Raw genomic sequence first — 18,069 nt, 5'->3', positions numbered from 1 at the left:
CTGGGACTGCAGTAGGGCAAGGGAGGTCCCTCCCCCTTTAGTGGAGGAAGGGGGTGGGGCGGCCCTTCAGGGGCAGCAGGGAGGTGCGTGGCTGGCCCCACGGCACTGGGGCCACTGCCTGTGTTTGCAGGGGCAGGTCTGGGGGGAGTGGGGGCTGTGGGTTGGGAGTGAGGGACACCAGGGAGGGCAGGGGACCTTGCGTTGGGAGGGCAGGGCACTGGCAATGCCAGGGGGCTGGGGTGGGGAGTGAGGGGCACCAACATAGATTCATAGATTCATAGATTAAGGGTCGGAAGGGACCTAGTAGATCTTCTAGCCCGACCCCCCGCCAGGGCGGGAGAACAACAAAAAACCCCAAAAAGAGAAACGGGACTCAAACATGGCTAAGGGAGACAGGGGAATGTGGTTTGGGAGCAAGGGGCAGCAGCAGGTCTGGGGCCTGTGGCTTGGGAGTGAGGAACAACAGAATGGGCAGGGGCAGGGCACCAGCATATCACTGTCCCCATCCCACCCCCAGTCATATACTCCCTCTCCCTCATGCAACAGGTGTCCTCTTTTTTGGAACTGGAAATATGGTAACCCTAGCCTCCCAGCCATGGGAGATTGCCCTGTAGTGATCCTCCAGCCCCAGGAGTTTCCCACAGCCTGGAGCCCAAGGAATTGCAGCAGCTGCAATCCCCCAGGTTTAGGGGTTTCATGCACCCCTGAGCCTTAGGGATCTCAGCAGCCATGATCCCCAAGATCCAGAGTTTATGAAACCCCCAGACCTGAAGGATCATAGCTGCCATGATCCTTACGGCTCAGGGGTGCATGAAACCCACAGACCCTGGGGATCATGGCTGCCATGATCCCTCAGGCGCAGGGGTTTCATGCTGGGCATGTTGTACCCCTGCAGCTGGCAGCCCTGTCAGATGACGGGGCCCCCAGTTGCAGGAGAGACCCTGCTACATGTGCACATTAAAGCTCAATAGCAACCAGCTATTAAGTTAGTATACATTTTTGGGATCTAACTTTATTGCTGGTTGGAGCTTTTTATTGTGTAATAGCTATTTTGCATGTGTAGCTGGTCTCCTGTTAATACTGCATTCACCAGTTAATTATGCAATACCTGTAATATGTAGATGAGGGGGCTAAGAAATCCTTGCCCCTCACATCACAGCTACAACATCATTCTTACTCTATTAAAAAAGACAGGAATGGAGGAGATATTAGCATCATTGAGAGAGTTCCTGCTGCAGGCTCCAAAATCATTTGATGCAATTCGTTTACAAGAGCTGGACGTACTCTAAGATCTGTACATTTTACTTATTAGAAGTACTGTTATGCAAACCGATTTTCCCATTTAAATATATGATTCCCTCGCCCCCACTGTCTCTCTCCTCCCCACTGCACCTTGAACATGCATCCACTAACTTCTCAGGGATTGCTGTCACTTTCCTTAGAGCTCTGTGTGTACTGGTGTGCTTTGCATTCTTAACGGACCTGTTGAAAGATCTGGTTTGTTGCCTGTATTTTATATAGGTGTTCTCTTTTAACATTATTACATTCAAAGCCAAGAGTTGTTTATATTGATTACTTATAAGTGAGAAGGTTGTTCTGTGCCTCACAAAAAGCTTCAGATTGGAAAACTTTATTTTTGCTTTGTTAAATGAAACAGTGCTAGATTCTCTTGCCCGCAGGTTCAGATTAATGCATAGGAAAACTAGGCACATGCCTAGAGCCTTAGGTGAAGAAGCAGCCCAGTTGTGCTTATTTTGTGTATTATAATTATTGAATGAAAAAAAGTAGGGGCCCACAAGTTTGTTTGCCTAGGGCCCACTAAAGGGTTAATCCAGCCCTGCTTGTGCTTCAACTTCATGGCTAAGTACAGACAGTCAAAAAGTCTGAGCCTGAATTGATTCAGTCTTTGCAGGTTAGTTTAAACTTCAGAGATTAAATTGAAACAGAATTGGACAGACATTTACCTTTGACTCAGGAAATGCATGTGCCAGAAGCTGGGGGTGCTGAAGTATGGCGCTCTGACACAGCCAGTATGGGCTGTGTGTTCACTTCATCTTCCTGCTGCCCCCAAGGTCTCTGGGATTTCCAGTCCAAAATCACAACAGCAGGACTCTGCAGGATTGCTTATCACTTTTCTTCTTCCTGCTTCCAGGTGCCTCTGGGATTTGTAGTCCACAGTCACAGCCAGTAGCAAGTTTGACTAGGGGAAGACATGTTTAACCCCCTCCCTGGCCCCAGACCCCAACTGAGGTTTGCCTGGGACCCCTCCCCCCAGTCCTCCCACCCCTGCAGACTGGACTGCATCCCCAGCTGGCCTTGCCCCCTCCCCTTCTCCCCCACCTCATTGTCAGCCAGCCCTCACTGCTCCAGCTAGGGAGCAGAGGGGTGGGGCCATCCCTGCTCTCTGAAGCAGACAGCACAGCCTAGCCCAGGGATGGAAAGCATGCTGCGGGACTCTTGATTTAATTTGAACCATGACAGGGCCTGGGACTGAAGTTTCAAAAACCAGCTTGACCCAAATAAGTTAAGTCTGATACTACATTCAACTACGATTATCTTAAACCAGTTTAAGTCATTTTGAAACTGGTTTATGAGCACTGAGCTTCTGTTCTGTTACAAGTTTAAACCAGTTTCTGATCATTTAAACCAGTTTATGTGCAACTTCTGTCCCTAGCTCATTAACCTAATGAAAATCTCACTGATTCCACTCCTGGTTTCTTGATTAGTGACTCAGGTTGTTTATATGTAATTAGTGCACCTCTCGTTTGTTAATACAGGGTGCGTCTGTCCCCCATGGTGCAGTTGTTACTGCACCGTCATTTAGTACTTGCTTTAGAAAGTACTAAATGATGGCACCATAAAACCCATTACTGCACCATCCTGGTGGTGCACGGTTATTTTTAGCAGCTACATCACCATAGCAATGCGCTATAGTGAGGTAGCTCGTCGCTACGTAGCATAAGCGTCAGTTTGTGCTCACTACAGCAACGTAGTGTCATGTGTAGACGTGCCCACAGTATACTATACGCCAGGGGTCAGCAACCCTGGCACACATGCCAAGCATGGCATGCAAGGCCATTTTGCTTAGCATGCCACCGCCAGCCCTGGCTCTGGGTAGCTGCTGCCAGTGACAGAGCCCGGGCTGCTCCCAGCAGGGCTTGCAGCATCCCAGCTGCCTGCTGGGAGCAGCCCAGGCTCCCAGCTGGCAACAGCTACTCAGAACTGGGGCCAGCTACAGCCATGAGGCTGCAAACAGCTGTGCTGGGCTCCAGAGCCCTGGCATCAGCTCCATACCGGTGCATGCACCCATGCATTGGAGCGGGCAGTGGGGGAGGGGCCTGAGGCAGTGCAACCCCGGTCTTTCCCCCGCTCCTGGCACAGAGCTGGTGACTGGTCTCCGGAGCCTGGCGCAGATGTTTGTAGCCAGCCCAGGCTCTGGGCAGCTGCAGCAAGCAGCGAGCAGGCTGCAAACAGCTGTGCCAGGATCCACAGCTCCGACATCAGCTCCATGCTGGTGGCGACTGTGCTGCTGCTGACAGCCTCAGAGCCAGGGCTGGGGGGCAGAGGCTTTGGGTGGGGGACAAGGGGCACAAGCAGGGCATCCTGCCACGTACCCCTTGCCCTCATGTTGCTTTTCTGGTATGCTGGCACTCCGGCACCTTCCAAGGTAGGCACTGTGGTGTTTTTTGGCACTCCAGCCAAAAAATATTGCCTACCCCAACTATATGCCATTAAAATCAACATTCACTGTGCCACACATAAGTACTAAACTACAGCAGTGTTTATTAGTTTACTGCAACCTAGTAGGGCCGCACATGCAGTCATGGAGACTTTACTGAAGAGCCTAATTAGCTCAGCAGTAAACATCTCATGTAAATATACCCAGTGAAAGCTATTTTATTTTAAAGAGAGGAGACAGTGAATCACAGTTGCTAACTGAAAGTTTTATTGTACAACATGCATTATTTGTTGAGGTTTTAAGGTTTCTCTTGATTTGTATCTTGAAATCTTATTTTTGCCCTTCTCTGAAAAGAATACTGTCTCCTATTAATACCAACAGGCTTGAAGACAGAGCTTACTCTCAGCTAATAATGGGTTACAGATGTGTAGGTTCCTACTTTAACTCATGGCACTTTATATAAAGCACCATGAGTGAAAGAGCCTCCCCCCTCAACCCAACAGACGTTTACCTGTTGTGGGGAGGGCAGGAATCAAGCCTGCCTGCAACAGAGGAGCCACCCCTCTTCCCCAACCTTCCCCCACCCCCCTCTCCAGTTCCAGTGCTGTCTGCAGGAAGAGAGAGGGAAAAGGGGAGGGGGAGCAAGATGCCAGCTGGGGCTTGCCCAGCCAGATCTGGAGGGAGGGGTTGGGGGGTCACAAGGCAGGAGGGCTCCGGGGGGGCACTCACCCTCCCCCCTCCAGCTCAGGCTGGGCAAACCCCAACCGACATCTTGCTCCCCTCCCCTCCCTTCCCTTCCTGCAGAAGCCCTGGAGGCAAGGCTGGGCTGCATCAGCCCAGCTCCAATCATGCCACAAATTAATTCTAGGGAATACAAGTTCCCTAAGGCACTCAAAAGTGGAGCACCATCCAATCCCTCATTTGATGAGGATTGATTTGTCACATGATTGGGCACTTTAAAAGTGCTCTGCAGCTCTGCACTTGGGTCATGGCATGGCTGTAGAGCACTTTCAGGCGGCCAATCACACAACAAATGTAACTTCTTTCTGTGTCCAATATGGCTGCATCTTTTCCAGTAGCCTGTACATTTGAAAGTAATGCTGCCCCTGGCAAAGCCCACCTGTCCCCATTTGCAATGGCACTCCAACCACACTTCTCTCAGTGGAAACGGCTGCCATTTGGTCAGCTCCTGGCACGTAGTGTAAAGTGGAAATACAGCTAATGCAACCGACAGGGATAGTTGGCAGACAGAATGGGAATGAGAAAGTGGGAGGAGACTAATGGGGGACTGGAGACAAGGGAATGTGTTGGGACAAGCAGACTGTGGTACAGAAAAATGAAGGCTTCTTTACATTATATTAGCAGGTTTCACCCCCATTTCTGAGCCTGTGCTGAACACTGTTGGCTGTTCCACTACACTTGCTATCAGCAACAGGTAATCACGGCACGGTCACACCCTGAGGGGAAAGGGGAAGGGTGCAAGTATGATGAGGGTTCAGCAAGGAGCAGGGGTGGGAGATGGAGGGGGAAAGGCGGGGGATGGCTAGCCTCTTAATGGGAGTAGGGACTGATGACAGCAAGAAAACAGCAGTCCTTCTCACACCAAGAGCTGTGAAATTGCAAGTACGTTTGTAGATAGATATCAGCTTGAATTTTCAATTAGAAAAGACCAATTGCACACTGAGGGCAAGGCTGCTCCTAAATGTTTTTGTTTTTTAAGTTAAACCAAAAAAAGCATTATATCTTTATCAAAAAAGGGATTAGCCTCAGGTTAATCTCCATGGATTGCTTTGATTTGAGTATGTGATACATGATTTTTGACCTTTTATGGTTGGCAATTCTTGAGTCTCTTCTTGAAAGGAGAGGTCAAGGAGGCTGACATTTTAGGGCACATTCACCTGATCTGTTTCCCACTAACCAAATTGTATACAGCAACAATTACAATATAACTTTTATATGAAATACCAGAACAAACCAATGGTCCATTTCCTGTGGTATTCTGCCTTCAGCAATGCCCTTTATCTGATTTTTAATCACTGGTATGAAGCCTTAATGTGAGGGGAGTATAATTTGCAACCTCCATTGGAAGGATAGCGGGAGTGTTGCTTATGTAAATGTTTGATTTAAGTTAATAGTCCATCACTGTTTTAGTCCAAGGGTACAAATATTCAAGTGTTCCTAATCCCCATTGCCTTTATGGAGGTAGCTTATCTACAATGTTATTTATCAGTTAAACTTCCAAAATGGCAATCTGTAAGAAGTGCCAGTCCACTTCCCCAGTCTTGTACCACGGACAGATGGATTCAGTGAATGTATGTATTTCTCTGCATGTAAATTTAGAACAAAATTAAAATGTCTATTTGGAGTATGATTAGCTCCTTATAATTATTTTATCACTGTCCTCTGCATAGACAATCACTTGTAGACTTGAATGTAAAGACTACTGAAGGCACTCGCATAATGACTTCAAAGGAAGAAATAAAAAATGCCTAACATTTTTTACCCGATGTGATCTTCTGAGAGGAGAGTTTTTCCTTAGAGGTATTAAACGTTCCTAAAACACTCCTCTTATTTTTCAAAGGTCACATGTGTTACTCCATAGAATGTGCTGAAAATATTTCTTATGGCTAATTTAAGCCTTTGAGATATAATACAAATTGCTTTTTTGCTAGAAAATTCAGACTTGCAAAATATATGTTTCCTTGTTTGTTTTTCTGTATTTTTTTCTTTAAAAAAAACCTGACTGACTGAAATATACAGGGGACTTTGGACCGAGCAGCTCTCTTCTTTTAAAATGCATCCTTATCCTGGAAGGAAACAAGTTTGCCCTTGTGGTATACAGAACTTTGGCACAAAGCCTTCCTTCTCTTTCATATCCCTCTGTCTTCTGTGCATCCACAAGCTGAACATGGCTTTAAGTCCTATCACAGGAGGACGTAAAAGGGAATAATCATCATGAGGGTATAAGAATTAAGTGTGTCCAACTAATACAACTTTAGCTTTTCCAGATTGAATGTCTCCTCAACTGGAGCTAAGTATTGCTCATGTTAACCCCAGGAGGATTAAAAGTCCTGATATGGAACAGATCAGAGGCAAAGCAGGGCAGAAGCTACATGGGACAGTACCAGCTGCCACAGAGCCAATGGTGGGGGCATGGTGACAGCTCCTTTTGTACACCCATCACCAAAGATGGTGTCTGGGGCTCCTACCCAGGTCACCCCCCAAGTTACACTACTGGAATATATTCTGTTTTGTGGACAAGAACAGGATACACAGCTCTGTGTGACATGACAACTCGCTGGGCAAGATTCCCACCTCTCCCCACCTCCCCACCCCAACCTATGGCTTTCTGCTTTATACTCATATCTCAGTTCAACTGTAATTCATCCTTCTTTATTGTTACAGGTTAACTTTCGTGACACCAGTAAAAGCCGAAGATGGATATTAAGCGTGTGAAAGATTATATGTACTGGCTGTACTACCAGTATCTATTGATCACCTGTAGCTATGTCCTAGAACCCTGGGAGCAATCCATGTTTAATACTGTTGTTGTTACTGTTTTCGCTATGGTGGTATACACAGCTTACGTCTTTATACCTATTCACATCCGTTTGGCTTTTGAATTCTTCTCTGAGATATTTGGAGGCCAGCCTGAAAGTAATGTTCCCATACTGAACTAAACTTGCATCCTGGGAAATGTCATCTTCAGTCTTGCATATTATAGTCTAAAAGCAAAATCTGGCTTGCTTAATTACCATAGCTGAAAACCAGAATAATGCACTGACTACAGGCTTCACAGTCCTAGTTAAATAAAATACAAGCACAGCTTTTGTTCTGCTGCAATGAAACACATCACTTGGACTGCTTTACTTACCTGATCTTCAGCTTATCCACCATACAAATAATGTTCACATATATAGGTGATCTGCAGACGGAAAATTTTGTTCTTTGGCATTTAGAGAACATATTTCTTATTCACTAGTTTAGCATTATGTGCAAACTAAACCTACATAAAGTATACTGTCTGCATCTGACTTTAAGATTAATATGAAATTTCATATTAAAATGAACAGCAAGAAGCAGCTAAAATTATTTATGAAGATTGTAAAGAAGGATATTATGCTTATTATGTATATTATTTGTGCAAGGAGAGCACAATGACAAAACTTGCAATTTTTCTTTCCATCCTGGCTTACGTTATTAAGAAACTGAGTCAAATACAGCATAGTCAAAGTTAGCCCAAGTAATCAATTAATTTTTCAAAAGGATAGATCCGACTGCTCAATTTTTCCTTTAAAAAGTAAGAGGTCAATAATAGATAGCATGAGCCTGAATCCAGGGTCAATACAGTGCTGCTTTTGGATTTTGGTGGTTTAACTGCAATATTAAAATTATATTGTAGGTAATATTTCATTGTACTGAGAATAAATGAATGCAGGAATTACTGTTAAACATGCACTCAGTATTTATAGAGACTACATTTTGGTGCACTCTGGCCTCCCTTGATACCAAAACAAATTTCTTTCCTTTCTACTACCGTTCACTGAAGCAAACAAAATGTGTTTGAGTTACAGGAAGATGATGGTGGAAGTGATATATTAATATTTTAATAACTGCAGGAATGCTGAAACAGTTAGAGGGAAGCGTTGATATAGGGACCTCTTACAAAGAAATGCAATTCATTAAATCTGCCTTTCAGGAGTTTCTTAATGCAAGCTTTTCACTGCACAGCTGAATCAAATATGAATGCCAAAAAAGCAAGCAATATCTATGCAGCCGATGTACCTTTACAACTGGAACTACTATTTGTGAAAGTGTAAATAGTTGTTTACACAGTTATATTATGAAGAAAATCCTCACTGTGTTATCACTGAGAGATCCTTTATCAGCAGGATTCTTCATGGTAAAATGAATGAGCTTATGACAAAAACAAAGCCATGTTTTGAAGGTTGAACAGACCTGAACATGTGTGTGCAATTTTTCAAAAGCAAAATAAAACTTAGTTCTTTTAAATGTATCATTCATCTCTTCCAATACCCAGTTATTATCCATCTAGTAATTATATTAAACTAATCTGAGTATCTTTTATTTGTATGTGTGTAATCTGTTTGCCATTTGATTAACCTGGGCTAACTTGTTCCACTATCCGAGTTGTGCAGTAATATCAACACATGATGTAATGAGATTTTTGGTATGTCACTTGACCTAATTCAGGATTCTCATACTGTTATAAGCTTCATTGTAAATATGAATCCGATTCCTAATATTTACAGAACTAGGAGAAATGAGGTGGAAGCAAACTTGCAGAAGTTTTCCAAAGTTATGACACATTTTCCCTCTGTAGCAGTTTGTGTTCATCTTGGATCACAGGGTTCAATAACCACAGGCATATGTGAATGAGAAGAGCTAGACAAACCTCTGCAGTCCATTTGTGTCTCAGATAACCAACTAGCTACTCCCTAACAGAAGGACCATCTTGCAGTTCCCAACTCCCTCAGTCTCCTGCTAGCAAACATCTCTAAATTATAACTTCTATCACTACATCTTCCTTCTTAACAATAACTACAAAAAAATCAATTAATACAAACATTAATCAACACCCATCTACAAATAAGAGGTTACTGGCACGTCACTCTGGAGTGAGTCTTTACCACTTAGTTTCTTATTCCACCTTTTTTGCAGTGAAAGCAAAGAGGAGCATCAGGAGGTATAAATGTTGTCTTCTTAGAACATTTCTCACAAGCAGCTAGACCCAAAATCGGTGTCCTCTCTCCAGGTGCCATAATGAATGGAAGTTTGTATACTCTGCTTTTATACTGGGTGCTAGCAATGTCTCCCTTTGGGTGGTATAGTTGTTCTTGAACAGCCAGGTATTCTGATGCATGTTTGACTCACTTTTGGTCTCAATTTAAATTTGCTATATTCATGCTCTGGTAAAATATTAATTTGAGCTCCATTGTCCAACTTAAATTAAACCATTTTTCCTTGTACTTCCACTGGCAAAATCCAGTCCCTCTCATTGATTTTGATTGATTCAACCTTATCTAGATGGAATCCTTCTGATATGCCATCACTGGCATGCACTTGAGGGGCACCTGGCAAAATGGTTCTTCTTTCCCACATGGGGTTGAGAGCGAATCTCCCTCACTCCCCCAGCTCCCACTGTATCAGTCATGAACACCGCGTGCCCCCAGAGGCTGGGGTGGCACAGTGAGCTCCTGCAGGTGGTGGCGGCACTGGCAGCGACGGGAGCACGGCAGCAGTAAGCGGCGAGCTCCCGCAGGCAGCCATGGCACTGGTGGCGGCAGGGGCAAGTGCCAACTGGTGGTCAGCGGTGGCGGTGCTGGCAGTGGCCAGCAGCAATCACGGGCCACCCACAGATGCCACCAACAGTTTTGGTGGCAAGAAAGGGAGGGTGGTGAGTGGCGCCCACCCACAGGCATCGCTGGCAGTGTTGACGACACCTTTTCACAGGGGGTGCACCGTCATGCTCAGGGGTTGCATGTGCACCACCATGCGCCCCCTACACATTGCCAATGCTATCAGGGTTTGGAGGTTTTTTTTCTTTTTTAATTTTCCTCAGAGGCTCTGCATGTTGGCTGAATCCAAAGCTGGGGATTTTGACTGGGTTGCGCTAGTGCTCCTGCTGGGACTTAAAGCCAGAGGTTTGTGGCTAGAGGGTCTTGCCCCTCCCCTCAGGGTCAGACTGAATGCCATATTTGGAGTCAGGAAGGAATTTTACCCCATGGTCAGTTTGCTATAGACGGTGGGAGTTTTGGCCTTCATCTATAGTGGTAGTGGGGTGTGGCCCCCTGCCTGGGCTCTCTTGAGTGTATATTAACAACATCAGCAGCAGCAGGACATTGGCTGCCATGGTCCCTCTGCTTTACGTGTGGCAGGTTAGGGTGTTGTGTCTTGTGTGGCTGTCAGGGTTGGCTGTATAGTTTTTCCTAAGAGTTAGACAATGGATTTGTATAGGATGATCCTGCCTCAGGCAGGAGGTTGGACTAGAAGACTTTTGGAGGTCCCTTTCAGCCCTATTTCACTATGATTCTATGATTCTCTTTTTTACAGTTAAAACAGAGCTTTTTCCAAATGCAGCACAATGTTTGGGGCTATGTAGCCCTCCAGACTTGGTACATGCCTGCTTCTTTGCTCTCTTTCCCTGTGCATGCTTCTTAAGTGAGGAACCATTGCACAATTCCTAACTCATCCTGTTATGGAGCCCCTCTAAATGCAAACTTCAGTCACTACCCTGGCTCTCTTCCTGTGCAATTGGTCTATGGTTACATAGGGTCTGAAGAGAACTCTCCTCTCAACAGAGAAGATGTTTCATTGCATTCTGGAAAATAAATCACACCACATTGGCCGTGCTGGGTTCTACAAATAAAATGCAACTGTTGATAGCAGTGCTTCTATATCTGTTGTGCAATTTCTCTCCAAAAGGTGGTTATAACTGAAGTCACAGGTGTTTGGCAATTCTTAGTATACTACCATTGTTGCAAGGCAAAGTATGCATGCACAATGTCTATTAAAACAAAACCTAGTTTCCAAATTCCACTTAAGGAAATCATAGGCCTCTTGATAGAGGTATTTCTATTTTCACTGCTGTAAGCTTTTAAGAGCCTGACCGTCAACCTAAATTTTTCTACATGCACCTCTTAATCTTCAGTAATTTAAAAGATCCTTTAGTCCAAGTGAGTAATAGAATATGCCTGCCCTCTGTTTCTGTAATCTTAAGAACTCCCCAAGCATGTCAAAAAGCTATCCTTGCTGGTAGAATAATACCCATGGAAGATGAGAAGACAAAACTGTTATTCATAGAGACTGAATAATTCTGTCGTTCATGTCAGTGGATTTAAAGACTTCTATGGGAAATGGGGTTTTCTTTGTAATATTTAATTTTCTGTGTAATTGATGATTTCTTACATTTACATTCTTATTTTAATTACTACTAACACAGCGGCACCTGCCAGGTCAGCTGAGGACCTATTCCCACTGCAGCCAAACTGCCCAGCTCCTCTTGATCCAGGTGGGCCCTCAGCTTACTCAGAAGGCATCACTGGCTGCCCATGCAGCTTGAAGAGGGGCAGTTCAGCTCTTGTGTGCTCTACTTTCTGTATTTCCTCCATTAAGGCATGCACCCCAGTTTCCAGCAGCTAAATTGGGGCAGGGGGTGGAGGGGACGAAGGTGAATTTCATATGCGAGTCAATATAGTAGGTATTTATAACTGTAACACATGAGCACAGCTTGGAAATTCCCAGTGCAGTGGCACATCTACATTTACCCATTGCAGGTTAGTGCTATTTAAATATTGAAAAATGAAGATCATACTTCGAGTGAAAACTTGAAAAGTGAAATTTTAGTGCCTACACCTACATGTAATACATACACATACCTACATATACACACATACTACATATAAAATAAATAGAAAATCTGCCACAAGTTTACTCACGGCAAAATTTCAGGATGGTTTTATTTACTTGAATTACCTGCTTTCCTAAATTTAGCATATCCAGACACTAAGGGTCATCTCCCTTGTTCTCCATGCTGGGATGTTACACAATTTCTCCTTAAGGAATTCCCAGTTCTTTGCTAATGGCTCCCCAGTTTGCATAATCGCTGTACAATTGCCTCAGAACAGATTTACTTGTCTCTCTATACTAATGTATACATTTTACTAACCATACTACAAAGGTTTATTTTTTTATAATATTCCTGGTTTCCTTCCTCAAACTTCCTGCACCAAATTTGCATCTCTTTACCCTGACGGGGCCTTGAACTCAACCTTGTCAATCTACTTCCCAAAAACAAACAGCTCAACTTCAAAATAGATCATCTTTAATATATATATGGCATAGGAGGTTGGGTTATACTGATTATTGAATAAGGGTGTTATTATGTGGGGGTGGGGAGCTTGTATTGTCCTGCTTAAACTGTATACACGACAAACCGTAAGACAGCAAATAAACATATATTAAGGCTTGGTACATGACAGAGACTTATGCTGAAATGACTTCAATAACAGTATTTATACAGAGCTATATGAACATTTGTTTGTATGAATATTACGGATGCCTGTGTGTATTTATGAGTTATGAGAATAGAATAGAACAGGTAAAACAAATTACTTAGGTCCTCAAGGGACAAGTGTGGACACTCTAATTGGGGAATATCCCTTACCTGGCGCTAACCATGTTAAAATGGTTTGTTCCAAGAGTATGGATACACAGTATTGCCAGCTCTCCTGAATGTATCATGAGAGTTGCGATTTCTAAGTAAAATTAAGTCTGACTCATGATAAAACTCTCAAATCTTGGGATTTTTTCTTCTGGCACATCTCATGCCCAACAGGACCAGAACTGGCCATATAGTCCCTGGAAGCCCAGAGATTTATATGCAAAATCTCTTGATTTTTAAGAGTTTGTCTCTTGATTTTTGACAGGTGGGGTTGGCAATATTGGATACATATACCTTTGAAGCCCTTTCAAGGGGTCAACAGCTGTTACACTCTACTTGCACTGTTCAGTGTGGACAAGTTGGGAATGATACAAATGTAGCAAAACCACTCCAGCTTAGACTCCTGAAGTATTGTTAAAGTTGGACAGTTTTGCTTGTCCAAGCATTCTAGGCTTGCTCACACCTAAAAGTGGAGGCCAACCTATCTGGCAGGCATGCCATAAATTGAGCCCCACACAGACAGAGTACCCTTCCCCAGCCTGGTATGCTGCTCTGCTTTCTGCTCCCTTTCCTATCTGTCACTGCGCTGCCTGATCCCCACCCCTGCATCTGCTGTGTGCCATACACAGAGGCTGCCTGTGCCACATTACAAGCATAGGCTGGCCATCCCTGAACTAGAACATAATAGCTGCTGCTCTTTTGAAACAGTCACCTTTAGATGTTTCAAGTGTCCATACCCCAGGACTAAAGCCTAGGATCAAAGAGGATACTAAATCATTATAGTGCCTTGGGTTTCAGGGAGGAGGCTGAAGTAAGGTGAGAAAGGCTGCCCAAGAAGTATCAGCTGACAGGCAAGCAGGGAGACAGATATTGAGAGGCGCTGCACCACGTAGGGTGCACCAACAGAGGGGCTGTTAATTGGGGGATCCATTCTTTCGGTTGCCAGAGCCAGGTCATGCCTACTGAGGGGCTTGTGAGGAATCCCAATTGAGGGGACACAGTGTCTCAAATAAAGTCTCTTTGAACGATTTTGCTGAACACTGGGAACCTTTCAGCAAAAGCCACACCACACCATCACCATATACTTGTTTTGAAGAAACTAATTCTGCTACTGTTAAACCTGTCACACTACTACTGTTGCAAGGTTCCCAAGCAGAAATCTATACAACCTTTTTAAGTCTGTTACTTGATAATCACTAGCCAGATTAAACTGGGTACCCAGCTGGATGGGTATGGATCATGGGATCCAACTTTCTGCGAGAATTTGAGGTATAAACCTATCATTTGAAACTTGAATCACCTGAGGTTACAAAAGTGTTTCAGAGGAATGGCATGTCCAAGGACTGTGACCCTAAACATGAGCAAAAGAGAAGCACTTTCTGCCAAATAGTACTACAATTGTGAGACCCTCAGCTATGATGCATGCAGGACTTCTATTACTGGTTTAAAATATTTTTCAAAGTGTATAGATTGGGGTTTTGTTATAAAGGCTCTATGCAACCTTTTTGTGGCCCTGATGAATCACATCTCTACAATGACTCTGCTGTAGTAGTACTCCTAGCTGTGATGACCTTTATGCTTCCCTTATCTAGAGCCAGCCCCTTGGCACAGTGGCAGAGTATGCAGGTGTGTCAGCTGCCAGCACTGACAAATTTACAGGAGGCAGGAATCGATACACAGATAAAGCCCTGACTCCTCCCTTGGCTATGCACCTTCACCTGAAATAATGTGCAAGAGGGCAGAGAAATTGCTGCACCAGAGGTGTCTGTAGGCTGGGGTGATCTTTCTATATTTGGCTTTAGCAACAAAATCCATCAGTGAGTGTCACATACGGGATAGAATCAGGAAACTCTTCTAAAGTGAAGAAAAACAAGCCCAGAACTAGATTTAAAAGGAAGGAGATACTGTATTGTTTCAAATAACTTCCAGAAATTTTATATGCATAATTAATACCTACAGTTATGAACTAATCTAGAGGGATTTAAAAATAAATGAAAGATGATAATGACCTAACTGCTGGAGTCTCACCATGCAGCCAGATGTCTGGAAGCCAGTGTGTTGTGCTTCTGTGAGGTGACAAGGCACATGTGGCAGAAATTATGAACTGCTTCAGCCTTGCAGCTCCTCCCTGGAAAGAAATGCAGGAATTACCATACAGAATCAGACAGAAGACATCTGGTCCAGTATCCAACCTGTAATTTTGACCAGCTAGAGATGCTTCAAAAAGCTTAAGAAACCGGTAGGGGGCAAAAGTGGAAGAATCCATCCCCTGACCTTAGATCTCATGCGGATATCTAACAAGCAGAAATGGCTCAAGCTCCAAAGCATCACCTCCACCAAGTATCATTAAATAACTTCACTCTAATACAGCACTTTTCATTCTACATCTCAAAATGTTCCAGAGCAGAGTCAGTAAGGTTTTACAGCAATGGGCCACATCAACCCTATTCAGATCCCAAGTGGCACAGTGTTTCCAGCTTGGTCTGCTGCCACTGCTGCTTCCTACCATCCAACTGTGACAGCATGCAAACCTCACCTCACCATCCAGCTGCAGCACCAGCATGCTAGTGTCCCAGCCATCTGGCTGTGCTTGCAAAGCACATCCCCCTCCTATTGCTGTCTGTGGCACAGTTTGGCATGCAGTGACCCGCTCCCACCACCACCATCTCCACTGCCCAGCTGCAGTGCAGCAAGGGAAGAGCCTGGGGGCTTTACAGCCCACATTCAGCCCGTGAGCTGTATATTGCCAATCCCTGCTTTACAGAGTAGGGTAAGACTCCTATTTGGCAAATGAAAAAACCAAGAGGTTGTGGGATTATGTACAGATCACAAGATCATAAAACAGGTTGCTGATGGAGCCAGGAATTAAGTAGCCTAAATCACCTACCTTCCATTATCAGGTCCTGCACTAATAAGCAGGTGAAACGGTATTTCCACTACACATACATTCAAGCTCAGATTTCTAAGCAGGGTCATTTCTGTTCCCACTATTGTCAAACCCAGCCTGACCTTGCAGTTTTGTATACTTTAACTCAGATGTCACAACTGTGTCCTCTGCAGGGTCTGTACTCACCTGGCATTTGCCAACCTACATACAGAACTTTAGGTGTGCAAAGGCTGTACCTCGTTTGTCCGGGAGGATGCATGTTATCTGACAAGCCCACACCCTATAATGCTGTTGCAGTTAAAGCCATTTACTTTTAAAAAGGACTCTGAACATTTTATCATCAAATGTTCAGAGTAAACATGACCCTTTCCTCTGAGGAGAGCACAGGTGTGGGGTTTCAGCTCATCTCTTCTCCTCCCAGCTGCCCCTAACTGCCAACCCCTTCCAGCTACCAGGTGTAGCTCAACTTGAGAAGCTAAAATATTCCAGTCCCTTTCACTTCCCTCCAGTATCAAAATGTTATATATCCACTCAATAGTCCATATGAATTGCATAAAGGAAATCTGTATACATTGCCTATCGGTTCTCAGATCCCTACTGAGAGAATTACTGGACTCTTGAGAAGAAAAAAGCAGTCACATGAGGTTTACTTTTACATACTACTTTCTTAAAAATCTGTGCAAATTTCCTGCTCTTGCGCACATTTATATTAATTCTTACTAGTATTTCTAGACTCTAGTAACATCAGGTTAGGAAACCTGAAATGTTTTGTTATAACAAAAACTAGCCTTGAAAGGTTTTGACTTTTATTTTCTGTACCAATGTGAAGCAAAAAAAATGCAGAAGAGGAAAAAATAAATATCCAACAGTCTGTGGGAGTGCCATCAGGAGATCCAGGCTGAAAATTCCCTGACCTAAATCCAGAGGAGCAATGCCATTTCCAAGCTACTGATTATCCTCCCCCCGCCTCCTTCCCTCCCTCTCTCCCTCTCTCTCATTTTGACCAGCAATTCCATGATGAAACATACCATAGAGTAGACACAAACCTTCCCAATAATGAACTTCATGAAAAGACAAGCATTTCTACAAAAAGTTTTGGCTGCAATGTAATCCCATCATTTTCTGATGAATAAGATTTTATGGAAAAGTTCTCAATATCCTTGTTTAAATATCTTAGGTTTAGATGATGAATGAAAAGGAAGCACAGTGAAGCAACCATTATTATTACTGCTGTTATACTAAATATAAAGATATTACTGATGATCCATTTCTTATGTGGTTTGGTATGCTGCTGAACTACATTCAATGGCTTGGCTTTTAAAACTAGTCTAATCCAAGCTAATTCCAACCTGGAGTATGTTGTTCAGCATGAGCTCTATACAGTAAAAGCCGTGTTACCCAGTACTTCATTAACCGGCATGCCAGTCGACACGGCAAAAGCGAAACCAGAAGTCCTGCTTCCGGTTTCACCGAGTCCCACTTCAGGCCACGGTGAATGTATTGATAAATTAATAAAGTTTACATGTAATCCAGTGTATCCAATGTGTACAGGAGAGGGGCAGGAGGGGCAGAGTGGTGCCTGCCCCCCAGCACACTGATGCACCAGATGCAGCGGGGGCAGGCAAAGATGCCTCTCAGGTAACCGGCATATTTGGTTATCCAGCACCCCCCACTCCCCATGGGTGCTGGACAACAGAGCTTTTGCTGTATTTATAATTGCTGAGTCTTTTAAAATCTGCTCATTCCAAACTGCATTAATAAGAAATTGGGCATGTCTACACATGCATTTAGGCACTTTTTCTAATGTGCATTAAATTTAGTACCTCCAATGTGACATAGTAAAGAAATGCGCATTAGGCTGCCTTAATGCACAGTAATGAATGCACTTGGTTTTTCAGTGCCACTTAATGTGCAGTAGCCTATTTAACTGTGCATTAGCATAATCACATTTTTTAAGTAATGCTTTAATGTACAGTAAAATAGGCTACCGTGCATTAAAGCACATGTAGACGTGTCCACTGAGTACAGAAATGAGCTCCCAGAGAAAGGAACAAAGCAACAGCTGAGAGACTTGGCAGCATGACAGCTCCCAACCTCCATTGGCACCTCTCGAACAACAAATTAATGAACTCCCATCCTTACAGAGGCATCAGGCCTTGCCTGATGGAAGCAAGTGTCTGCTGTGTCCCCACTTCACTACAAGATGCAGCATCACTGGACCTAATAACAAGGAATACAACATCCAAAGTTCATTCACCTGCCACTCTACCAATGTTATATACACAATCACCTGCGTACAACGCCCTTCTGCTGTCTACA

General features: G+C 44.0%; 1 protein-coding gene and 1 long non-coding RNA gene across 5 annotated transcripts in view; one reads left to right on the top strand and one right to left on the bottom strand.

Annotated features, from left to right (window-relative positions):
* SPTSSB (serine palmitoyltransferase small subunit B) overlaps positions 1-8,762 on the top strand; it is a 20,570-nt gene extending 11,808 nt beyond the window's left edge. For 2 of the 4 annotated variants that reach the window (XM_019503234.1, XM_019503233.1), the window contains 2 exons: positions 5,042-5,114; positions 7,085-8,762. In XM_019503234.1, coding sequence (XP_019358779.1) covers positions 7,117-7,359 — 243 coding nt within the window. In that variant the 5' untranslated portion in view covers positions 5,042-5,114; positions 7,085-7,116 and the 3' untranslated portion in view covers positions 7,360-8,762. The remainder of the gene's footprint in view (positions 1-5,041; positions 5,115-7,084) is intronic. The other 2 variants (XM_019503235.1, XM_019503236.1) reach the window with 2 other exon arrangements.
* LOC109287945 overlaps positions 1-16,711 on the bottom strand; it is a 39,503-nt gene extending 22,792 nt beyond the window's left edge. The window contains exon 1 of the long non-coding RNA XR_002095017.1: positions 14,873-16,711. This is a non-coding gene — a long non-coding RNA (uncharacterized LOC109287945). The remainder of the gene's footprint in view (positions 1-14,872) is intronic.
* Positions 16,712-18,069: the final 1,358 nt, after the last annotated feature.

Source organism: Gavialis gangeticus, unplaced genomic scaffold, assembly GCF_001723915.1.
Source record: "Gavialis gangeticus isolate Ggan-Ray unplaced genomic scaffold, GavGan_comp1, whole genome shotgun sequence".
NCBI classification, from domain to species: domain Eukaryota; kingdom Metazoa; phylum Chordata; order Crocodylia; family Gavialidae; genus Gavialis; species Gavialis gangeticus.
This window is presented reverse-complemented; position numbering and strand designations above follow the sequence as displayed.